The following is a 26399-nucleotide window of genomic DNA, read 5'->3' as shown; positions in this document are numbered from 1 at the left end:
CGTTGACACCACAGTCCGGTCTTTAGTGTTCTTAGGTGCTGCCTCACTACTGCCTTGCTGAATGCTGATGTCATCCCAGGACTCTCTCATTCGGTGAGCTCACTGCGCGCTACACAATCCTTAAGAGGTCTCAGGCATGTTCACTAGTGTTGCCTAATCCTCAACAGTGCAGCCAAGGCAAAGAGATGCAGGCCCGTGCTCTGGGTGCTCTGGCTCTTGCTAACCCAGATGGCCTGAGAGTGGAGGGAGGAAGTCATCATTCATCCCTGGGTGGAGCCTTGATCTGACTTTTAGTTTTTCCCTCCTTTTTTTCTCCCCTCTTTGCACATGCATGCCTAGATGCACGCAGGCTTATATACACGCCAAAATATTTCCCAACACTTTCCCTGACTTTGCCACCCTTGATTTCTTCCAGAGAAAGAGATTCGGAGATTGTCTGTGATCAGTGGGAATGTGTGTGGATCGAGGCCAGAATTTAGGGATAGTGATGAGTCTGTGTTTTAAGGTGGATTAGAGGTGGAGGTTGTCATTTCAAAGCAGCACCACTGAGAGTTGTGGTGGCAGGACAGTATGATTCCCTTTAGCGTGGGTATCCTTTAGACTTCAGCGAAAGGCTCAGTCTGAACTGTTGAAAGCGACTCTGGTGAGGAGACAAACATTTGAAAGCGGTGTTTGTTTTATTGAGTCATCGGCAGGATAACGTCACAACAACACTATCTGGGCTCTGGCTTGTGATGTGGACACAAAATAACAGCCAAGGACATCTGGATAACACCTCAGATGATTTTAAGGTTAAGGCCACTTTTATCAGGTTGTCTGTCATGTCTGAGTCATTTTTGGTTGCCCCATGTTTGCAGTTATCAAAGTATAACCGCCAAGCACCTTTGACTTCTAACGGAATGAATAGAAGTCATTTTGAAGGAATTCAGGAGATCCGGTTATCCAGACCTAGAGCCCCCTCCTCTGCATTCCAGAGTAAATTGTGACCTCAGAGCGAGAGAGAGCGAGAGAGAGCGAAGTGTGCCACCATATGTACCCCAAGATCCCTTGACAACTGGAGGATTATGTGGGTTATACTGTCTTAATAATGAAACAGAGTAAATGCTAAGCTGTATTTCAACTTGTTTAATGTAAGTGAATCTCAAAGATTTTGATTCAGTTAACATACGTGAAAGCCAATTTAATTAACTGAGAGGCAGAAAAGCTTATTTACTCTACATTTCAGTGTGTAGTAGTCATAAATATATTTGAATAGAGCTGCTCTCAAAGCATGTCAGCATAATAATAATGTTGACATTGACATACTGACATGTTTTGTGACTGCTCTCTGACTTCATGTGTGAAGCAATTTATGTGGTATGACTGATGACATGATTGTACAATACAGGAAAAAAAAAAAAAAACGTAATCTCCTCCAAATTTGGAGTTGGTTGATTTGTCAAATTCATACTGTAGCCTAGCCCAGTGTTTGCCAACTCCAGTCTTCCAGTCTTAATCCTATTTCACATTTACAAGTGTGTAATTTCTATCCATGTGAATTAGAAATGTTAAAAAAATGTGTGCTGTTGGGTGTATGCGAGGATTGGATTTGGAAACACTGGCCTAGCCCATATGTCATATAGATTATATTAATGATTAGACTTGCACAAATAAAATGTGTATGAATGTATGTCCTAACTTATTGCATAAATACCCTAGCTAGATTCCATGCCAAGGTTTATATGATAAATAGACAAGTGACATAAGAGATTATACAGTAGGGTGGAATAATAGACTGTCATTGTGGAGGGTTACTGGACCCCTTGATTCACAATGTTAATGGTTGCTCATAGCATTGGAGAACAAAATAGTGTATATTTTGCCTAAATGAAATATTTTGGATGAGATTACATTTCTCAGGGGAGATATCCTATATTATTTTCACTGTTGTGGTTACATGGTTTCCGTTCATGTTCTGGAATTCTGTTGGGACTACTAGCTAAAGTTTCTCAGGCTGAAGATGGAAATCCATGATGTAGGTGTAAAATCTGTCTTCTTGCCAAGTAAACAACATCAAGCAAATGACATCTTACATTGTAACCACACTAGCGTACCTCATGTGAACTTTCATATGATCAGGTGACAGTATAGGCATATGACTGCCAAATTCCTAGAATGCCATAGTCCTTTTCGCCAATGCTCTTTTTAGCTATAGCAAAAGGATTAGTGTAGATCAGTATCTCAAAGGTCACACAGAGTTCAACACACACACACACACACACACACACACAGAGAGGAAGGGATTGTTATACCTCAGTGATTCAAATTTTGGCACGTTTTTAGGGACTTAGGGTGCGCATCAGGTCACAGCTACATGTGTGAAGGTGGGGCGTGATACTTCCATAAAAAAATACTGAAAGAAAGAATAGGCCTAGTTCAAACACGGCTAATATGCTAACATGCCATGGCCACCAAAGAGTGATACAACACAACAGTACAAGGTCTACTGTATACAGAAGCCTACCATATCAATAGTAGTGGATGCCTACATTTCAATGACTCAGTTGTGATGTGGTGTTACTGTTGTGGTAAAACTAATTTGGCTGATAGAGGTAGAAGAATTTATATCTGATACTGCTATGTCATTTTGTGATTTTTTTTTTAATGGTGTCCCTGGGGGCCTGGTCCTCAATTGTGGATATAGAGGGTCTGTGTGAGAAGAGAACAGCAGGAAATAGACCATGTGAGTTTTTCATGCCACTCAGGAAGTGGGAGAGAGGAAGTGGTGAAGAATGCTTTAGTCACGCTGGCTGTGGAAGAAACGGCTCCATCTGAGCTGACATCACCCTGTCAGATATTTATACAGGCCTGTTCTTGGAAATTAGAAGAATAAAGAAGTATAAATCTCATTCTTCAACCTTGACGTGGTGTAAATTACTAGGGCTGGGTATTGTCAGGGACCTCATGATTACATTTTATCACGATACAGTACATTGGCAAGGACCCCCCCCACCCCCCCAACTCTAGTAAACTCCCAAATGAGTCGGTAAATAGTAGGTTCTTTCCACATGACTTCAATGTCTTGATGTTGAGGCGGGGCGGCAGGTAGCCTAGTGGTTAGAGCATTGGACTAGTAAATTAATGTTTGCAAGATCGAATCCCTGAGCTGACAAGGTAAAAATTGGTCGTTCAGCCCCTGAACAAGGCAGTTGTTCAAGGCCCACTGTTCCTAGGCCATCAATGAAAATAAGAATTAGTTCTTAACTGACTTGCCTAGTTAAATAAAGGTTAAAAAAATAAGGAAAGACACGAAAGCATGAAACACACCGAGAAACTGCTGATAGTTACTTATCACAGTGGGAGGCTGGCCCTTATCTTGCTACAACAAAAGCGGTACCTGTTGCATGATGATCCGGTAGTGACGAACGAACCATTTCTACTTTTAAAATGGCAAAGGCATTTTCTCCGTACATCCACGGATGAACCAGTCAGACTTCGTATGCAATGTAGGCTATGGGATGGTAGCTAGCTAAGTGCACAGACACAATGCACAAAGCACTAAATACTTCCTTTACGCTAGTTAACCACTTTAGTTAGTATTGATATAATTATATCACAATGGATTAGCTAGTTTACATGAAATAACTGCCTGTGTTAGCTGCCAAGTTATCTAGCTAGCTAAGGACACTGCATTATCTAGCTAAGTAGCTATGTTGTGCTTGCTAGTGAATATATGTAAACGTTAGCTAGCTAGCTAAACATTTGGATATGAAATAGGCACTGTCGGGATTGGGTTTATGGAAGGTGAATTACATTTCTTCTTCGGTATCTTGCTAAGTAGTTATCTAGCTGTGGCCCAGGGTTTCCGTTTGCTGTATTTGGCCCCTTTTTATTCATTGATGGAAATACCAGTCGATGTGCTCCAACTTTAAAGGCAAAATATACACTACCGGTCAAAAGTTTTAGAACACCTACTCATTCAAGGTTTTTTTCTTTATTTGTACTACTTTCTGCATTGTAGAATAATAGTTAAGACATCATGAAATAACACACAGACAACTATGAAATAACACATACAAAATCATATAGTAACCAAAAAAAGTGTTAAACAAATCGAAATATATTTTAGATTCTTCAAAGTAGCCACCCTTTGCCTTGATGCCAGCTTTGCACACTCTTGGGATTCTCTTAACCAGCTTCACCTGGAATGATTTTCCAATAGTCTTGAAGCAGTTCCCATATATGCTGAGCACTTGTTGGCTACTTTTCCTTCACTCTGCGGTCCAACTCATCACAAACCATCTCAAATAGCCCTTACACAGCCTGGAGGTGTGTTGGGCCGTTGTCCTTCTGAAAAACAAATGATAGTCGCAAACCAGATGGGATGGCGTATCGCTGCAGAATGCTGTGGTAGCCATGCTGGTTAAGTGTGCCTTGAATTCTAAATAAATCACAGAAAGTGTCACCAGCAAAGCACCCCCACACCATCACACCACCTCCTCCATGCTTCACTGTGAGAACCACACATGCGGAGATCATCCATTCACCTACTCTACGTCTCACAAAGACACGGCGGTTAGAACCAAAAATCTCAAATTTGGACTCATCAGACCAAAAGACCACCTTCCACCAGTCTAATGTCCATTGCTTGTGTTTCTTGGCCCAAACAAGTCTCTTCTTATTATTGGTGTCCTTTTAGTACTGTTTTCTTTGCATCAATTTGACCATGAAGGCCTGAGTCTCCTCTGAACAGTTGTTGAGATGTGTCTGTTACTTGAACTCTGTGAAGCATTTATTTGAGCTGCAACCTGAGGTGCAGTTAACTCTAATGAACTTATCCTCTGCAGCAGAGGCATCTCTGGGTCTTCCTTTCCTGTGGTGGTCCTTACGAGTTTTTACGATTGCGCTTGAAGAAACTTTCAAAGTTCTTGACATTTTCCGTTTTGACTGACCTTCATGTCTTAAAGTAATAATGGACTGTCATTTCTCTTTGCTTATTTGAGCTGTTCTTGCCATTATATTGACTTCTGTATACCACCCCTAACTTGTCACAACACAACTGATTGGCTCAAATGCATTAAGAAGGAAATACATTCCACAAATGAACTTTTAACAAGACACATGTTAATTGAAATTCCAGGTAACTATCTCATGAAGCTGGTTAAGAGAATTTCCAAGAGTGTGCAAAGCTGTCATCAAGGCAATGGGTGGCTACTTTGAAGAATCTCAAATATAAAATATATTTTGATTTGTTTAACATTTTTTAGTTACTATGTGTTATTTCATAGTTTTGATGTCTTCATTATTATTCAACAATGTAGAAAATAGTACAAATAAAGAAAAACCCTTGAATGGGTAGGTGTGTCCAAATGTTTGACTGGTACTGTATATACAGTGCATTCAGAAAGTATTCAGACCCCTTCCCTTTTTCCACATTTTGTTACATTACAGACTTAATTTTAAATTATTCTAAAACTGAAATACTTTATTTCCAAAGCATTCAGAACCTTTCCTATGAGACTCGAAATTGAGCTCCGGTGCATCCTTTTTCCATTGATCATCCTTGATGTTTTTACAACTTGATTGGTGTCCACCTGTGGTAAATTCAATTGATTGGACATGATTTGAAAAGGTGCATGTCATAGCAAAAACCAAGCCATGAGGTCGAAGGAATTGTCCGTAGAGCTCTGAGACAGGATCATGTCGAGGCACATATCTGGGGAAGGATACCAAAACATTTCTGCAGCATTGAAGGTCCCCAAGAGCACAGTGGCTTCCATCAATCTCTTTAAAAAAATATATAATTTTGTACTCCCGGTCACGGCCGACTGTGACACAGCCTGGGATCAAACCCGGGGCTGTAGTGACGCCTCAAGCACTGTGATGCAGTGCATTAGACCGCTGCATTACTCTGGATGCCCACTTTGTCAATCTTAAGTGGAAGAAGTTTGAAACCACCAAGACTCTTCCTAGAGCTGGCTGCCCGGTAAAACTGAACACCATCCCTACAGTGAAGCATGGTGGTGGCACCATCATGCTGTGGGGATGTTTTTCAGCGGCAGGGACTGGGAGACTAGTCAGGATCGAGGGAAAGATGAACAGAGCAATGTACAGAGCTCTCATTGATGAAAACCTGCTCCAGAGCACTCAGACTGGGGCGAAGGTTCACCTTCCAACAGTACAACGACCATAAGCACACAGCCAAGACAACGCAGGAGTGGCTTCGGGACAAGTCTCTTGAATGTTCTTGAATTACCCAGCCAGAGACCATTCGGACATCTCTGGAGAGATCTGCAAATATCTGTGCAGCAAATTTCCCCATCCAACCTGACAGAGCTTGAGAGGATCTGCAGAGAAGAATGGGAGAAACTCCTCAAATACAGGTGTGTCAAGCTTTTAGCATTATACCCAAGAATACTCAAGGCTGTAATCACTGCCAAAAGTCCTTCAACAAAGTACTGAGTAAAGGGTCTGAATATTTGTGTAAATGTGATATCTGTTTTTTTTATTTTTAAGACATTTGCAGAAGTTTCTAAAAACTTTTTTTTTTTTTGCTTTGTCATTATGGAGTATTGTGTGTAGATTGATGAGGGGAAAAACTATTTAATACATTTTAGAATAAGGCTGTAACATGACAAAATGTGGAAAAAGTCAAGGGGTCTGAATACTTTCTGAATGTACTGAATATGCATTTATTTGTTGTTTACATTGTTCCAAGTTGTCAGAAAAAATAATATTGTCATCTAAATGTAACTGTTTGGCACACATAATAGTCATGCAACACTTGCTCCTATACCCTTCTTTTTTCTTGATTTCTAGTAGTCTTCCACAGATCTGACCTCCCCCGTTTCCTCCTTAGCAACCAGTAAACATTCGCCCGCTTCAAGTTTCTTTTTGCTCTCGACATTACTGTTTCAGGAGTTTGTAAAAACAGTCCCTATTGTTCACATGCATGCTATGCTTACATGTTTCACGTAAAGAGAGCAAGGGTTGAGGGATTACAGAATGTTTTTTCTAAGCAAATTTTGGATTTTGCTAACTAAATGGATGAAATTATGTTACAGGAACAGCACGGACAGTGCAATAAACACTTGCTGTGCTGTGGTGCCTTTTTCACTGCATTAGGGAGAGAGTCAGACGACCTGCGTCAATCACACAGACAATCGCAGCCTTTCTTTTTTTTTTTTTTACATAGTGTGACCATCGGGCTCTTTCTTGAGTAAGTCGACCAAGGTTTGTTTTTGTCGGTGATGGCCCTAATCACGTGACACCATTATTCCTATATGAAGACTCAATAGCGCATTGAAGCCAAATTAAGTCGGTTAAGATGGCGGCTCAAGGGTATATAACATGCACAGTTTGAGCTCAGTGATGTCCCCTCTCATTGAGTAACGCCTTCCACATTCTTGAGTTCGGTTAGGCGAGCCGAATGAGTGTGCTCGCATACTCCCGTAAAAGACCTTTGTTCGAAAAAATTGAAAAAAGCGGCAATCGTACTGTTTGTCCATCTTGAAACTCCATAGCCATCCACTTCCTCAAAATAGAAACTATGTGTTTGATATCATTCCACTAATTCCACTCCAGCCATTACCACGAGTCTGTACTCCCCATTTAACATGCCACCAACCTCCTGTGATGCACAAACTGTTCCAGATGGGAAGTATGTGGACGCCTTAACTCAAGTTGACGGCCAAATGGGGTACTGCAGGTTTCAAATAAGAGCTAAATTATAAATAAATCTAAAAATACTTGTTTTGTGTGCGATTTTTAAATAATCGGTTCAAGGACATACATCTGGTGTTTTATAAGCAATTATTGGTACTATGATTGTCTTTTAAAACATGTTTTATTTACACAAAGATTGACCACGAAGATTGGCATTTTTCCATTCATTATAATGGGGATCCTGTTTTCTGCAAGCAGTACCGCGGTCGTCCTTGAACTTCCATGGTTCAATGAGAGGGTGGTGGCAGTCATTCCTCCCCTGTTCTTTCCCCATCTACCACAGAGACAAGTGAAAGTGGGAGCGCCTCAGTCTAAACATTATCTGATGGATTTTATGAACAGGGCAAATGTCAGTGGAGTGCTCAGATTAATATCGGCATGATCCTTTTATTATTTAACCTTTAACTAACTAGGCAAGTAAGTTAAGAACAAATTCTTATTTTCAATGAATATGTCCACAATATTACTGTATATATACTTTTATATACTGGGGTGTCTGCTGCCTTTCCATGTAATGAGTCTGTATCTGTTTCACGCCAGCACACACACACACACCCTGTTAAGCGAACTCTAGGTCAGTACTTCAGTCTGTCAACAGAGACGGTCCCGTAGCAACATACAGTGCATTATGGTTTTGTTTACTACTGAATAAGCTGTGTCCATATAAACCAGTGAGGCCAAAACGAAATGTGTAAACTGTGAACCACTATGTTCAAGCTGTTTGGTTTAACTAAGAAGAAAGTGCTACATACATTCTAGCAGGTTTTTGGATTCACACTCAACCCAATTCTGTGAACATGTCCCTGGGTAGAAGGATTCGTCACTTTCCACGCCCAGAATGGAAATCCAATAGTGAGGAATGCAGACGAACTGTGATTGCAGAGTGGAAGTGGAAGTGAACATTTGGAATACTAGAGGCTATGAAGGAGACTGGGAGAGCGGGAGCAGTGACACAAGGTTGTCAAGAATTGTTTAGTAGCGGCACATGGCGAAACAGTCATTAGTGCCAACAAGACCAAGCACTCCTAGTTATCCTTTGTTTGTTATGAATCCAAGTAATTAAAGCAAAACCCTGATTTCCGTGTAAGCATGTCTCCATGCTGCTTTTTAGATTAACTCTGAAAATGCCATCCGTTTTTAATGGGGATTTTTTCCCCCATTGAGTGAGCAGGAAGTGCTTCATGTGCAGATGGCGTAATGATGTAAAAATAACATATGTAGAAAAAACATATTTGAAACTAGGCCTACATGTTTTGGCATGGAAAGATGTGAATTGATAGTATGTAATGCAGTTGTGGAAATGTCATACACCACCTAGGATCAGACCCCCCCCCCCCTTACTGTCCATGTAATTGTTTTCTTTATGATCTTAAAGTCAAAACTGATCCTAGATCAGCATTCCTACTCTGAGACACTATGAATACAACATTACTAAACCATTTAGATTTGCTAATGCAGGACGGTATCTGGAATTAAAATAGGCCCTATATCCTTTAGCCCAGAAGAAAGCAAACTGAGTAGTTATTGTACAGTCGTGGCCAAAAGTTTTGAGAACGACACAAATATACATTTTCACAAAGTCTGCTGCCTCAGTTTGTATGATGGCAATTTGCATATACTCCAGAATGTTATGAAGAGTGATCAGATGAATTGCAATTAATTGCAAAGTCCCTCTTTACCATGCAAATTAACTGAATCCCCCCAAAACATTTCCACTGCATTTCAGCCCTGCCACAAAAGGACCAGCTGACATAATGTCAGTGATTCTCTCGTTAACACAGGTGTGAGTGTTGACGAGGACAAGGCTGGAGATCACTCTGTCATGCTGATTGAGTGCGAATAACAGACTGGAAGCTTCAAAAGGAGGGTGGTGCTTGGAATTATTGTTCTTCCTCGTCATCCATGGTTACCTGCAAGGAAACACGTGCCCTCATTGCTTTGCACAAAAAGGGCTTCACAGGCAAGGATATTGCTGCCAGTAAGATTGCACCTAAATCAACCATTTATCGGATCATCAAGAACTTCAAGGAGAGTGGTTCAATTGTTGTGAAGAAGGTTTTAGGGCTCCCAAGAAAGTCCAGCAAGCGCCAGGACCGTCTCCTAACGTTGATTCAGCTGCGGGATTGGGGCACCACCAGGACAGAGCTTGCTAAGGAATGGCAGCAGGCAGGTGTAAGTGCCTCTGAACGCACAGTGGGGCGAAGACTTTTGGAGGATGGCCTGGTGTCAAGAAGGGCAGCAAAGAAGCCACTTCTCTCCAGGAAAAACATCAGGGACAGACTGATATTCTGCAAAAGGTACAGGGATTGGACTGCTGAGGACTGGGGTAAAGTCATTTTCTCTGAATCCCCTTTCCGATTGTTTGGGGCATCCGGAAAAAAGCTTGTCCAGAGAAGACAAGGTGAGCGCTACCATCAGTCCCGTGTCATGCCAACAGTAAAGCATCCTGAGACCATTCATGTGTGGGGTTGCTTCTCAGCCAAGGGAGTGGGCTCACTCACAATTTTACCTAAGTACACAGCAAAGAAATAAAGAGTGGTACCAACACATCCTACATGAGCAACCTCTCACAACCATCCAGGAACAGTTTGGTGATGAACAAAGTATTTTCCAGCATGATGGAGCACCTTGCTATAAGGCAAAATTGGCTCGGGGAACAAAACATCAATATTTTGGGTCCATGGCCAGGAAACTACCCAGACCTTAATCCCATTGAGAACTTGTGGTCAATCCTCAAGAGGTGGGTGGACAGATTAAACCCACAAACTCTGACAAACTCCAAGCATTGATTGTGCAAGAATGGGCTGCCATTAGTCAGGATGTGGCCCAGAAGTTAATTGACAGCATGCCAGGGCAGATTGCAGAGGTCTTGAAAAAGAAGGGTCAACACTGCAAATATTGACTCTTTGCATCAACTTCATGTAATTGTCAACAAAAGCCTTTGACACTTATGAAATGCTTGTAATTATACTTCAGTATTCCATAGTAACATCTGACAAAAATATCTAAAGACACTGAGGCAGCAGAATTTGTGAAAATTTATATTTGTGTCATTCTCAAAACTTTGGCCACGACTGTAGTCCTTTGTATTTAAAAACTCTTGCCAGATGAGTTATACTCGTGATATTCTCCATACTCATATGGACCCATGAATCAAGCAAAATTGCAGTGGGCTTTTCAATTTTATTAACCTTTATCTAAACAAAATCCTATTTCGATAATGAAGGAGCTGACGGCTAATTCGATTTGGGTTATTTTGAGGAATTAATGTTGGGCAATAAACATTTATTACAATGAAAGAGTTGAGGTTTTAATAAGCCAGAGAAGCCCAGAGGACGTGCATTGTTAATTGTTATGTGGTAAATTGCATTGTTGTAGTGTTGCCGTACGATAATGACTGTGCGGAAGTGAATTGATGGTTTCCCCTAAAGGAAACCAAATTGCATTGTTGCTCTGTGTTGCCGTGCGATAATGACTGTGCAGAAGTAAAATGATGGTTTCCCCTAAAGTAAAGACGATTAGCTCAACAGAGGTTCCTTTGTTGTTAAACTGATTTAAAATATGTTAAGTTACCCCATTTGAAAAATGTGCAATGTTTTACACACTTGTAGAGACAATGTTTGAAAGTAATGATGGGGGGGAAATATAGATACAGTTACTGTATATATCGTTTTGACAATATCGCAATATTATTTTTGCAATAGTTGGTTGTACCTGCACCAAACTCCAATTTGTTTGACTGATCAAAGCTTGCTTTCTCATGGCTCTCTCTTGTCCCTTTCCAGCAAACATACAGTGCATATGGAAAGTATTCAGACCCCTTGACTTTTTCCACATTTTGTTACGTTATAGCCTTATTCTAAAATGGATTCAATTGTTGCTTTTCCTCACCAATCTGCACACAATACCCCATAATGACAAAGCATAAAGAAATTAATTTAAAATTGAAATATAACATTTACGTAAGTGTTCAGACCCTTTACTCAGTACTTTGTTAAAGCACCTTTAGCTGCGATTACAGCCTTGAGTCTTCTTGGGTATGACACTACACTACACTACTTGGCACACCTGTATTTGGGGAGTTTCTCCCATTCTTCTCTGCAGATCATCTCAAGCTCTGTCAGGTTGGTTGGGGAGCGTTGCTTCACAGCTATTTTCAAGTCTCTCCAGAGATGTTCGATTGGGTTCAAGTCTGGGTTCTGGCTGGGCCAGTCACATTCAGAGACTTGTCCTGAAGTTACTCCTGCGTTGTCTTGCCTTTGTGGATAGGGCCTTCCTGTTGGAAGGTGAACCTTCACCCCAGTCTGAGGTCCTGAGTGCTCTGGAGCATGTTTTCATCAAGGATCTCTGAACTTTGCTCTGTTCATCTTTCCCTCGGTCATCTTCCATCTAAGAATAATGAAGGCCAATGTGTTCTTGGGGACCTTTAATGCTGCAGAATTTTTTTGGTACCCCTTCCTCAGACCTGTCCCTCTACAGAATCCTGTCTCGGAGCTCTACGGAAAATTCCTTTAACCTCATTGCTTAGTTTTTGCTCTGACATGCACTGTCAACTGTGGGACCTTTTATATATATTTAAAAGCCTCTATATATAGGTGTATGCCGGGACCTTTCCAAGAATTTCACTTTGTCATTATTGGGTATTGTGTCTAGATTGAGAATGTTTTATTTAATCGATTGTAGAATAATGCTGTGACGTAACAAAATGTGAAAAAAGGGGTCTGAATATTTTCCGAATGCACTGTGTGGTGAGCAATATGTTTGGAACATCGAATTGCAGTAAAATCACAGTAACCAATCGCAGTACTTATCAAATAGTGAGAATCGCAATACACAGTTGAAGTCGGAAGTTTACGGACAACTTAGCCAAGTACATTTAAACTCAGTTTTTCCACAATTCCTGACATTTAATCCTAGTAAAAAATCCCGGTCTTAGGTCAGTTAGGATCACCACTTTATTTTAAGAATGTGAAATGTCAGAATAAAAGTAGAGAGAATGATTTATTTAAGCTTTTATTTCTTTCATCACATTCCCAGTGGGTCAGAAGTTTACATACACTCAATTAGTATTTGGTAGCATTGCCTTCAAATTTTTGTGTCAAACATTTTGGGTAGCCTTCCACAAGCTTCCCACAATAAGTTGGGTGACTTTTGTCCCATTCCTCCTGACAGAGCTGGTGTAACTGAGTCAGGTTTGTAGGCCTCCTTGCTCGCACACATTTTTTCAGTTCTGACCACATATTTTCTATATGATTATATGATTATATGATTAAGGTCACTCAAATACCTTGACTTTGTTGTCCTTAAGCCATTTTGCGATTTTGCTTGGGGTCATTGTCCATTTGGAAGACCCATTTGCAACCAAGCTTTAACTGATGTCTTGAGATGGTGCTTCAATACATCCACATAATTTTCCATGCCTCATGATGCCATCTATTTTGTGAAGTGCACCAGTCCCTCCTGCAGCAAAGCAACCCCACAACATGATGCTTCCACTCCCGTGCTTCATGGTTGGGATGGTGTTCTTTGACTTGCAGGCCTCCCCCTTTTCCCTCCAAACATAATGATGGTCATTATGGCCAAACAGTTCTATTTTTGTTTCATCAGACCAGAGATCATTTCTCCAAAAAGTATGATCTTTGTCCCCATGTGCAGTTGCAAACCGTAGTCTGGCTTTATTTTGGAGGTTTTGGACCAGTGGTTTCTTCCTTGCTGAGCGGCCTTTCAGGTTATGTTGATATAGCACTCGTTGTACTGTGGATATAGATACTTTTGTACCTGTTTCCTCCAGCATCTTCACAAGGTCATTTGCTGCTGTTCAGGGATTGATTTGCACTTTTCGCACTGAGGTACGTTCATCTCTATGAGATATAACACGTCTCCTTGCTGAGCGGTATGACAGCTGCGTGGTCCCATGGTGTTTATACTTGCGTACTATTGTCTGTACAGATGAACGTGGTACTTTCAGGCATTTGGAAATTGCTCCCAAGGATGAACCAGACTTGTGGAGGTCTACAATTTTTTTCTGAGGTCTTGGCTGTTTTCCTTAGATTTTCCCATGATGTCAAGCAAAGAGGCACTGAGTTTGAAGGTAGGCCTTGAAATACATCCACACATACACCTCCAATTGACTCAAATTATGTCAATTAGCCTATCAGAAGCTTCTAAAGCCATGACATCATTTTCTGGAATTTTCCAAGATGGTTAACGGCACAGTCAACTTAGTGTATATAAACTTCTGACCCACTGGAATTGTGATTAAGTGAAATAATCTTTGTAAACAATTGTTGAAAAAATGACTTGTCATGCACAAAGTAGATGTCCTAACTGACTTGCCAAAACTATAGTTTGTTAACAAGAAATGTGTGGAGTGGTTGAAAAACTAGTTTTAATGACTCCAACCTAAGTGTATGTAAACTTCCGACTTCGACTGTATCTCGTATCGGCACCAAAGTATCGGGATAATATCATATCCTTGCCTATTTTGTGAACCATAAACTAGGAGTTAGGTTAGTGTTAAGATTGAGACTACAACCTTATTAGCTATTGCTTCTTAAGTTGAGAGATAATATTTAGCCTAATCAACATATCTTTGTGATTATCCACAGTCACATGTTTAGTGGTCATTATCTGTCAGTAAAGCTAACCATTGTAGTTAACAGCACAACAGTTCTTCTGACAATGCTTTGGCCCTGTTTTATTGTATTGAAAACCATTAGCTTCGCTCAAGGCTGCAGCTACTCTTCCTGGGGTCCAGCAAAATGAATGCCGTTATGCAATTTTTAATAGATTTTTTTAAACAATATATTCAAAACTGATTTCACCACATGTTATGTTTGTGCCCTCATGCCTCTACTCTACTACCACATATCTACAACACAAAATCATTGTGTACGTGTGTATACTGCACATGTTATCGTGTGTGTATCCATATGTCTGTGCCTATGTTTGTGTTGCTTCACAGTCCCCACTGTTCCATAAGCTGTATTTTTATATTTTTTTTACATACAATTTTACTGCTTGCATGATTTACTTGATATGGAATAGAGTTTCATGTTATAGCACTATGTAGTACTGTGCTCCTCCCATGTTCTGGACTTGGGGACTGTGACGAAACCTCTGGTGGCATGTCTTGTTGGGTATACATGGGTTTCCTAGCTGTGTGCCAGTTCAAACAGACAGCTCGGTGCATTCAACATGTCAATTCCTCTCACAAATACAAGTAGCGATGAAGTCAATCTCTCCTCCACTTTGATCCAGGAGAGACATACATATTATTAATGTTAGCTCTCTGTGTACATCCAAGGGCCAGCCGTGCTGTCCTGTTCTAAAGCCAATTGCAATTTTCCTAAGTCCTTCTTTGTGACACCTGACCATACGACTGAAACAGTTGTCTAGGTGCGACAAAACTAGGGCCTGTAGGACCGGCCTTGTTGATAGTGCTGTTAAGGAGAGTAGCACCTTTTTATGGACAGACTTCTCCTCATTTTAGCTACTGTTGTATCGATATGTTTTGACCAGTTTACAGTCCAGGGTTACTCCAAGCAGTTTGGTCACCTGAACTTGCTCAATTTCCACATAATTCATTACAATATTTAGTTAAGGTTTAGGGTTTAGTGAATGATTTGTCTCAAATACAATGCTTTTAGTTTTGGAAATATTTAGGACTAACTTATTTCTCGCCACCCATTATGAAACTAACTGTAGCACTTTGTTAAGTGTTGCAGTCATTTCCGTAGCTGTAGTACCCGACGTTTATAGTGTTTAGTCATCCGCATACATAGACACACTGGCTTTACTCAAAGCCAGTAGCATGTTGTTGGTAAAGATAGAAAAATTAAGGGTCCTAGACAGCTACCTTGAGAAATTCCTGATTCTATCCGGATTATGTTGGAGAGGGTTCCATTAATTAACACCCTCCATGTTCTGTTAGACAGGTAACGTTTTATCCACAATATAGCAGGGGGTGTAAAGCCAAAACACAAGTTTTTCCAGCAGCAGACTATGATCGATAATGTCAAAAGCCGCACTGAAGTCTAACAAAATAGCCCCACAATCGTTTTATTATCAATTTCTCTCAACCTGTCATCAGTCATTTGTGTAAGTGCTGTGCTTGTTGAATGTCCTTTCCTATAAGCATGCTGAAAGTCTGTTGTCTATTTGTTTACTGTAAAATAGCATATAGGGAAGGTCAAGTCATGCGTCCTCTGAAACATGACCCGCCAAACTGCGCTTCTTAACACCCGCCCGCTTAACCCGGAAGCCAGCTGCACCAATGTGTCGGGAAATACCATTCAATTGACCAAAGTCAGCCTGCAAACGCCCAGCAGGCCACAAGCAGTCGCGATGAGCCAAGTAAATCACCCCCAGACATACCCTCCCCTAACTCGGGTGATGCTGGGCCAGTTTTGTGCTGCCCTATGGGACTCCCAGTCACGGCCGGTTGTAACACAGCCTGGGATCAAACTTACAGCGATGCACCACTCGGGAGGCCGGCTTTACTATTCTTAGGTAGCAGAGTTACTTTTGCTTCCCTCCAGGCCTGAGAGCTCACACTTTCTGGTAGGCTTCAATTGAAGTTATGGCAAATTGGAGTGGCAATATCGTCTGCTATTATCTTCAGTAATTTTCCATCCAAGTTGTCAGACCCCGGTGGCTTGTCATTGTTGATAGACAACAGTAATCTTTTCACATCTTCCACACTCACTTTCTAAATGACAATGCTTGTCTTTTATAATTTGGTCAGATATACTTGGATGTGTAATGTCAGTGTTTTTGCTGGCATGACACTGTTGGCATCACCTGAGCAATACAGTCGAGACATTGCTCTCTGTTACCTCACGTAACCGCAGTGATAGTATGGAGGTATCATCTTGACAAGGCTGCCTCGAAGGAGTCATTAAATAACACTTTCACATAGTCCATAGGGACTAGAACTAGATGTGGAAATTCATAGATAGAGGCTCTATCCCTGACAGCAAACACCTACCAACTGTTGATTCGTAGAAGTAATAGATATGGTTTGAGCGTCTGCTAGCTGCAGTCTTTAGCCTCAGGGAGCTATGGGGCTAACGGCTCGAGGAGTTGCAGTGTAAAGCCGTTGAGAGCGATAGCCTGAGATTAACCGAGGAGAGAACCCCCCCTCGGCAGGAGGTCCACTTTATGGCCACAACACCCCACGTTCCCCGATCGTTAGTGCTTCACAGCCCCCACAGCATAGCGCCACAGCATATGGTGTTGTGTTGTTTCCTGCTTCCTGTGTCAGTGTGTGACTGAGGCGTCTTTACAAACGGCCGTCCGCAGCAGAGCCACAGGCCATTGGCAATGTATGCCTTGTGTCTGGAAAGGAAACAAACATCTGTTTTGGGAGGTTTTTATCGGGGGCCTACAGTTGAAGTCAGAAGTTTACATACACTTTAGGTTGGAGTCATTAACTTGTTTTTCAACCACTCCACAAATGTCTTGTTAACAAACTATAGTTTTGGCAAGTCAGTTAGGACATCGGTTAGGACACAAATTTCATTATGGGCCCTAAAGCACGGAAATAGTGTCCACTGCTTGTATACTTCGTATTTTGGCGAATGTAGTACGACATCCGGGAACTTTTGGCATACTAACTATATCCATTCCATATCCATACATGTCCATTAAACATGCTACATACTCAATTTACATCACAAGTAGTACAGTTAGTGCAGTTAGTATGAGAACACAGCTCTTGAGTTTGAGAGAACATTTCTTTTAGTTATTGAACTACCGTAGGTTAAGTGGATTTATAACCGGTAATGGAATTACGGTAACAGAATTACATCATGGGTCCCTGATCTGTACTATGCTTAATTATGAATATTCATATCATTCTCTTTATGGTGTTTGTATCCTGAATAGGTACACAAAGGTTAAAATATGCAATAACCTTATTTTGCATATTTAGTTAATTCTACACAATAGCTATTATACTAATGAGCTCCTTCCCTAAACAAGGCCACATTTGGTTGGTCCGGACCAGACCAGGCTGAACCAATGTTTATGTTTCCCAAATTTGGACATGACAGCACAATAGAGCACAGTAGAGTAGTGTACAGCAGAGCAGATCAGAGTACAGTAAAGTAAATATGTACAGTACAATACAGTACATTATATTGTACTCTACTCTAGTGTACTGTACTGCACTCTACTTTACTTTACTGTACTGTTCAAATTTGTGAAACATACAGTACCTGTCACGTTCTGACCTTTATTTCCTTTGTTTTGTCATTATTTAGTATGGTCAGGGCGTGAGTTGGGGTGGGCAGTGTATGTTTGTTTTTCTATGATTTGGGTATTTCTATGTTTCGGCCTAGTATGGTTCTCAATCAGAGGCAGGTGTCATTAGTTGTCTCTGATTGAGAATCATACTTAGGTAGCCTGGGTTTCACTGTGTGTTTGTGGATGATTGTTCCTGTCTCTGTGTTAGTTTGTTTCGGTTTTCCACATTTGTTGTTTTGTATTATGTTCATGTTTAGTTGTCTTATTAAAAAACATGAATAGTAACCACGCTGCATTTTGGTCCTCCTCTCATTCACCGCAAGAAAACCGTTACAGGTACCAGTCAAAAGTTTCGACAAACCTACTCATTCAAGGGTTTTTCTTTACTTTTACTATTTAAAAAATGAATTAAAGACATCAAAACTATGAAATAACATATGGAATCATGTAGTAACCAAAAAAGTGTTCAACAAATCAAAATCTATTTCATATTTGAGATTCTTCAAAGTAGCCACCCTTTGCCTTGATGGCAGCTTTGCATACTTTTGCCATTGGTGTTATTCATAGGTGTGGTTATTCATGGGTTCATTCATATGGGTTCGTCTGAGGCTTTATGACATTTCTGTCACGTTTGCATGCATGTCCATCTGTTACTGTGTATTGTGACATTTTGGATATTCTCCTTCACATGCACACCATGGGGCTGTCATTTTCAGTTGGATCTTATTTTTCACAATGTGCCTTCCCTTCAACAGAACATACACATAAAAACATTGGCTGACGACATGGTAAGGCGTCCTGTTTTCATTTCTTTGTGTATTTTGTTTCGCGTCATCATCTTCTCTTTGTTTCATGGCTGCACAGGATGTTGAACTGAAATCTGTGGATGGATCAATGAAACAAGAGTGACACGGTGCCCTCTGTTAACCAAGTAGGGTTCCTGTATTACTGTCATTACAGTATTTTATGGTTATTTAATGTGGCCAAATGATCACGTAATTTAATGATTTATTTTTATGAATGCCTAATCAGTCAAATATCAGCCCAACAGTATCCAACAGGCTTATATATTGTATTTGTTATTATTCCTCTTAATAATTAATTAACAAAGAACAAGTACACTCTATTTGGGTCAAACACTGGTGCTGTTTCAATGGATTGTATTACATGTAGATTCTACAATCATGTTGAACATCATTGGTTTGTCTTTCACTGGTCCGTCCACAATGATTTCAGTGTAGATTCAGGTGTGCTATCATTAATAAAATGTCGTATTAATTGATTTGTCTTACTCTTTTTCATATGTATGTTCATTCATTCATTTCACACAAGCATGACCCCTAAACCCATATAGATAATACCACTGACGACTAACTAACAGCGACTGGTGCATGGACTTACCCTCTTCTGACTGTGTAACAAAGGTGTGTGCTGCCGGCGGCATATCGTTTGATCTTGGTATGTCTTCTGTCGTTGGCCCTGAATACATGAGGTGCGCTTGATTTAACGCTTGCAGTTTGCACTTTTGGAACGATTCCATTTGTCCCATTGCCCCCTGCAAACTAAATCAAGCACAGCTCAGGTGAATGTATTTCTACTTATGCATTTGTTCTTAATTCATCGGTGTAGCTAGAATAGCTGAGTACTGTCTGTGAGGAGAGTATCTTTCTGAGGCATATGTACTTAAGTTATACAGACTCCCATAACAGTCTGTGATTTTGAAGAATCCTAATCTACAGGGTTAATGGTAAGTGTGAAGGTAAGTAAAATCGATGACGTCGCTGTATTTAACAGTGTACCATTTTATTATGTACCATGTTTTCATTCAGATACACATGAACTGTACAGATTAATACATCAAAGTTTGAAATAGAGCAAGCAATGTTACACCCCTTGTTAAAGCACAATATCATTTAATCTAACATTAAAAAAAAATTACGACACAACGGAAGATGAGCACACATTATCAGTCCGCCCCTTGTCACAGGCAAAACGCTTTACTTTAGCTGGCCTGTGGTACCATCCCAACCAGCTGATGCCTGTTTAAAGGTTGGGAAGGAGCTTGAAAGACATGGCAGGCATATGACAGTATCACTCAACTCTACAGTATGTAAGCATTCAGAAAGCCTGAAGCCTAGCTAAATATTCCTCGTTAAATACTACATGTCGTAACACTTACCATACACACTTTGGTAATGCCACCCTCTCTTTCCCCTTCAGCGTGACCGGATCACCAGTTTCCGGAAGACTGGGAATAAGAAGGACAAGCCCCTGATCCAGCACTCCACAGACCCCATGTCCATTCAGGTAGAGATGCCCATGCCCCAGCCTCTCTTCGACGACCGCTCCATGAACCTCTCCGAGAAGGAGATCAACGCCCTCTTTGAGAAGATGATGGTAAGTCCGATACTGTAACTCTCCTTTTGAACCAAGTGTATATAGCCACCATTATCCACAGTGCTCCCCTCTAAGAATGAATGTAGAGTCCCTGTTTTTAGTACAGTATTTCCCTGACTGATCAAAACTAGTTTTCTCATGGCTCTCTCTTGTCTTTCTGCAGCAGACATATAGTGAGCAATGTGTTTGGAACGTCAAATTGCAATAAAATTGCGGTATCTAATCGCAATACCTACAGAATCGTGAGAATTAAAATCCATATTACAATCCGTATTGGTATTGTGAGGTCCCTGGCAGTGTACGCTGAGTTTACAAAACATTAAGAATACCTTCCTAATATCGAGTTGCACATCAGAACATGGACTCTACGAGGTGTCGAGAGCGTTCCACAGGGACGCTGGCCCTTGTTGACTCCAATAATTCCCACAGTTGTGTCAAATTGGCTGGATTAGCCTTTGGGTGGTGTATCATTCTTCATACACACCGGAAACTGTTAAGCAAAAACCAAGCAGTGTTGCAGTTATTGACACAAACCGGTGTGCCTGGCACCTACTGCCATACCAAGTTCAAAGGCACTTAAATATTTTGTCTTGCCCATTCACCCTCTGAATGGAACACATGCACAATCCATGTCTCAATTGTCTCGAGGTTTAAAAATCCTTCTTTAAATCGGTCTCCTCCCCTTCATCTATACTGATTGAAGTGGATTTAACAAGTGACATAAAAAAGGGATCATGGCTTTCACCTGGATTCATCTGGTCTGTCTATGTCATGTTCATAATGTTTTGTACACTCAATGTATATGTACTATGGGATTACACCTTCAACCACTACTTGTCTTGAACCATAAAGATGTAATGGGTAGAATGGACATGGTTACTGCTTCTATGTCTGAAACTCACCGTGGGTCCTTTTTAGTATGAGCTACCAATCACATTGTTATTTTACTGTTCACCAGAGAGTCTGATCTTTAGGTGGATCTCTGTCTCCACTGGTTGTCATAATAATGATATCAGTAGATGTGATGTGTTGACAGCTTGCCAGTGGCACATTCAAACATCTTTTGGCAAAGAAATGTAGAGGTTTTCTTTTCTATTGCCCTCTATATTTACATCATGTTAATGTGGGTGCTTTTGTGTCTCATACTATGCGCCACTCTTCTCTTCTTCGTAATCTGCAGGCAGGGAGCTCTGCTCAGGCTAAGCCTCTGCTGAACAGTACTTACCTGGTTCGCTGCGCAGAGCCATGTCACACCTCTAAAATCACGCTGACGCTCAGCATAGAGAGCACAAAGATCAAAGAGAGAGACAGGAGTGAGTGTATCAGCGTAACCCTGTCGTGACTTCTCACTTAACTCTGTAACTCAAGTTCACTTGACTCAGCCCTCGTTCAAACAGGGAGCTCCAGAGTGATCCATCAGAGAGCTACAGAGCTCCAACAGAGAGCTCCATCTGAGAGCTACAGAGAGCTCCATCTGAGAGCTACAGAGAGCTCCATCTGAGAGCTACAGAGAGCTCCATCTGAGAGCTACAGAGAGCTCCATCTGAGAGCTACAGAGAGCTCCATCTGAGAGCTACAGAGAGCTCCATCTGAGAGCTACAGAGAGCTCCATCTGAGAGCTACAGAGAGCTCCATCTGAGAGCTACAGAGTTCTCCATCAGAGAGCTACAGAGTTCTCCATCAGAGAGCTACAGAGTTCTCCATCAGAGAGCTACAGAGTTCTCCATCAGAGAGCTACAGAGTTCTCCATCAGAGAGCTACAGAGTTCTCCATCAGAGAGCTACAGAGTTCTCCATCAGAGAGCTACAGAGAGCTCCATCAGAGAGCTACAGAGAGCTCCATCAGAGAGCTACAGAGAGCTCCATCAGAGAGCTACAGAGAGCTCCATCAGAGAGCTACAGAGAGCTCCATCAGAGAGCTACAGAGAGCTCCATCAGAGAGCTACAGAGAGCTCCATCAGAGAGCTACAGAGAGCTCCATCAGAGAGCTACATAGAGCCCCATCAGAGCTACAGAGAGCTCCATCAGAGAGCTAAAGAGTTCCTACAGAGAGCTCATCAGAGCTACAGAGAGCTTGCCTGGCTACCCAGACTCCTTGCTCCGGCCAAACGCTACGCCACACCCACAGATTTTAGTTAGTTTCCTCAATGAGTGTGGACCTGAGTACCTCTCCGACGCTTCACCGAATTTGAACACATTTGGGGCCGTCTTATTGGTCTATAAACCTATGGGTAAATGCATTGATATTGCTACCAAAATATTTTTTACATTAGAGGAGTACCAAGATGACTGCACGGTGGCTTCATTACAGCGATCCCATGTCTGTCATCCAAGGTTTATACACATCACTGGTAACTACTAGACAACCACAAAATAGCGAGGGTGATACAAAGAGTTTGGTTACTTTAATTACAGTGTTACTCATAGCTCTCTCCTGTTACCAGTAAAGATGCACTATAAATGCCTGTCTTCTTCCCGGTGATATTCAATAGAAAATGGTGTAACACTCATATGGCTTTAACATGATGTTCGAGCTCCTCCCTTTGTGTTATGAATTATAAGCGTGTGCGTATCTAGCATAGTGTGCTAATAAACCGTGAATTTGCATCAGTTCAACCGGTTGTCGTGTGTCTTCCACGTCTCTGTTGAGTGTGAGTAGCAGTTTATATCCAAGTAAGAAGAAGTCGAGCCTTTAGCTTGCCAGCCCAGGAGTCTGTGAATCTTCATCATTGAGAAGATTACTCCAATAATAACAACTAACAGCCTACATTATAAGACGATACTTGAATTTGAAATAATTGTAGCTTCTGATCACTTTGCAGTTACATGTAATTATACATGGCATGCAACGTACATGGTGTCCTGTCCTTGCTAGTTGTGAGGCAAGGGTAGTTGTGGTCCCACAGACACATGGTTTTAGTAGGAGATGATGGGGTGATCAATGAGCATTCCCGTGGAACTCTCTGTTCAAAGCTCAATATTGCCCCCTTGTGGGGTTTTGCTTGACTTGATGAAAGGAGAGGGAAAAATAATGCATGACCTAACCCCCCATCTTTACGCTTTGTTCGCCTTGTTTTTAGCCTCAAGTCGAGCCCCAAGTACTAGGTAGTCTGACTAGTCTTGCTTGCCAGACTCATAAGTAATAGCTACCTTGGACCTTTAATAACAACCCATAGGTTATGTAAAAATGAATGAATTTACAGGTAAAAACATTTCCCCTTGTTGATGACGGACTTTGTTGAATTTTAAGTTCAACTCGTACTGATCTCCAAGGTCAAACGTCTTTTGGAACCCCTGCTTTTTAATTCCACAGAAATTGGCTCTGGTTGGCTCTCTGTATGCCGCCGGATTGAAAATTTAACAAGAAGCTTTCAGCCGATACCCTGGCTTCATTGCATAGGCCTTGGTGTGTGTGTGTGTGTGTGTGTCTGTGTGTGTCACTCTGTATACCTTTTTTTCATATAATGGTTATTGTTGTGGGAGCCAAAGTGATGCAGATTCTCTCCTGTTTTTTATCACGATCAGTCTTTTTTTTTGCCTCACCTCATCTCACCCCTCAATTACTGTGTTTGTGCTCACCACGCTGTGACATTACACTCAGGCTTCGATGACAGGAAAGGCATGTTTCTGAAAATGTGTTGCGCTGAGAACCTTCACTGAAAGCTTAATTACAATGAAGTAAAGGTGTTTGTATTACCTTTACGTGCTTTTGAAGCTGCCAGCACCAACATGCCCCTATCTATAGATTGTAGAGCATTTTCATAGCTAAGGTACTAAGAGCAGCCTATGTTGAAATTTATAATGCAGAAATTTAACTTGATTTATATTAGCTTGAATTGGAGTAGCTAAATCAAATGATATTAAAACTACATAATCGTAGTCTCAATACAGAGACACTCAATAAAGACTCAATAAAAACGTAGCATTTTGCTGTTCTCTGTGTATCTCCTCGTATCGCCATGCTCTTATTGATTGATAGCATGGCATGCACTGCTGCTTTAACGCTCTAGTTTCAAGTCGGGGTGTTAGGGGGTTGACCAAGGAGCCCCCGTGTTGTGCTTTAATGACTAAGACAAATCCAAATGTGATTTTCCTTCAGTGTTATCGTGACTTTACTTTCAATAATCTGATCAATGTTATCTATCGAATCAACTAACTTTAATTGTTACCCGATTTAAATGAATCATGTAAATTCATTAGGAATTTGGGGCACCACGAGAGCAGTTGTTTAAAGAGTTACCATCTCCCGAATGAAACTCTAAAGGTCTTTTACCTATCACATCCATAAAATAGTCAACATATTAAACAGAACCTCTTATCATATCATCATTCTGAACAGTCGTAACCTTCTTGGATCTGTAATAACCCCAGCCTTACTTATGAATCAGTACTACATAAATTGGTTTAATTATTTATTTACAAGCGAACACAGAATAATATAATATATAATATAATAACACATAATAACACAGAATAAACATACCAACTTAATACATGAGAAAAAGGTCACTAGCGGACTGACACAATATGGTGGCTTTTTACACATCGACATGGAGAGGGAGAGTGAGAAAGAAAAATAGACACTTCTTGTCGATACATTTTAGAAACTATTCTCACAGTAATCATATACTTTACACACGAACCACCGCCCATTTGGAGTAAGAAATCATGAATGTATTTACGTGTGCATCTTCCTCTGTTGGAACTAGCCCTCCTTAGGAAGGGTGATGGGTTGGCCTTTCAGCGGCACGCTTGTAAGGCTCTGATTGTCCAACAGTCTTCTACTGTTGTTCACTCTGGAAGATGCTCATTGGAAGATAGGCTAGACAGTCGTGTCGATGGTTCCCATTGGTGTGAGAGTAGTAGGATACAGTGATTTGAAAAGAGTAGTAGGATGGTCCCACTTAAATTCGCTTTTCTAGAGATTTGACTTATGACAGCTAATCATCCGTACCAGTGATTGTCTGGAAGGTGAGCTTCTCACCTCTTCCTCGTGTTGATATTCAAGGTTCAAACTACTATGGACATGAGCTGCAACTCTACACACCTCTCTGGTCTGGGAGGTGAGTTTATTTTCTTCACCTCATGTTGAGGTTCAAAGTTCCAACCATTTCAAACGTGTAGATACCGCTCCACGCTTTTATGGTCTAATGTTAATTTCTCCACCAATCCTTTTATGCACTCTGGCCGAAGGGGATGGCTCCGTCAGGCTGACATGCTCTCTGACTTCACTCGGGGCGTGGCAACTTACTAATATTTTAGGGGACAAATTCTCTTGTGGTTCCTAAAATCACATTCCTATCTTAACAAAGATACTTTCATAATTTTTCATATAGAACGTTAAGGATGCAGACTTCATACATGGAGTGTATACTTTTCAAGTTACAGTATTTCCTTTATAACACTTTTTAATGACATCACAGAATAAAAAACATTTTGACATTCGTTTTCAATAGATCATCTCTGACCATTCCCCACGTTCTTATGTTAGAAATATTGTTCCAGTATTCACTTTTTTTGTATTCACAGTAGTGGTAGGGTGTAGTGTTTGTGTTAGTGTTAGTAGTGGAAGTGTGTACTGTAATGTGTAGTGTTTGTTAGTGTTAGTAGTGGAAGTGTGTACTGTAGGGTGTAGTGTTTGTTAGTATTAGTAGTGGTAGTGTGTACTGTAGGGTGTAGTGTTTGTTAGTAGTGGTAGGGTGTAGTGTTTGTTAGTGTTAGTAGTGGTACTGTGTACTGTAGTGTTTGTGTTAGTGTTAGTCGTGGTAGTGTGTACTGTGGGTTGTAGTGTTTGTTAGTAGTGGTAGTGTGTACTGTAGGGTGTAGTGTTTGTTAGTGTTTGTGTTAGTATTAGTAGTGGTAGTGTGTACTGTAGGGTGTAGTGTTTGTTAGTATTAGTAGTGGTATTGTGTACTGTGGGGTGTAGTGTTTGTTAGTATTAGTAGTGGTAGTGTGTAGTGTTTGTGTTAGTGTGGTAGTGTTTGTGTTAGTCGTGGTAGTGTGTACTGTAGGGTGTAGTGTTTGTTAGTGTTAGTAGTGGTAATGTGTACT

At 41.0% G+C, this 26399-nt stretch overlaps 1 protein-coding gene across 6 annotated transcripts in view; it reads left to right on the top strand.

Moving 5' to 3' along the window:
• The window catches only part of LOC109904740 (protein diaphanous homolog 2), a 624432-nt gene that overhangs the window by 4183 nt on the left and 593850 nt on the right, over positions 1–26399 (top strand). For 5 of the 6 annotated variants that reach the window (XM_031790312.1, XM_031790310.1, XM_031790307.1 and 2 more), the window contains 2 exons: positions 18708–18740; positions 20173–20349. In XM_031790312.1, coding sequence (XP_031646172.1) covers positions 18708–18740; positions 20173–20349 — 210 coding nt within the window. The remainder of the gene's footprint in view (positions 1–18707; positions 18741–20172; positions 20350–26399) is intronic. The other variant, XM_031790311.1, reaches the window with a different exon arrangement.

This window comes from Oncorhynchus kisutch, linkage group LG15, assembly GCF_002021735.2.
Source record: "Oncorhynchus kisutch isolate 150728-3 linkage group LG15, Okis_V2, whole genome shotgun sequence".
NCBI classification, from domain to species: Eukaryota; Metazoa; Chordata; class Actinopteri; order Salmoniformes; family Salmonidae; genus Oncorhynchus; species Oncorhynchus kisutch.
The sequence above is the reverse complement of the archived record's forward strand: the minus strand, read 5'-3'. Positions and strand labels throughout refer to the sequence as shown.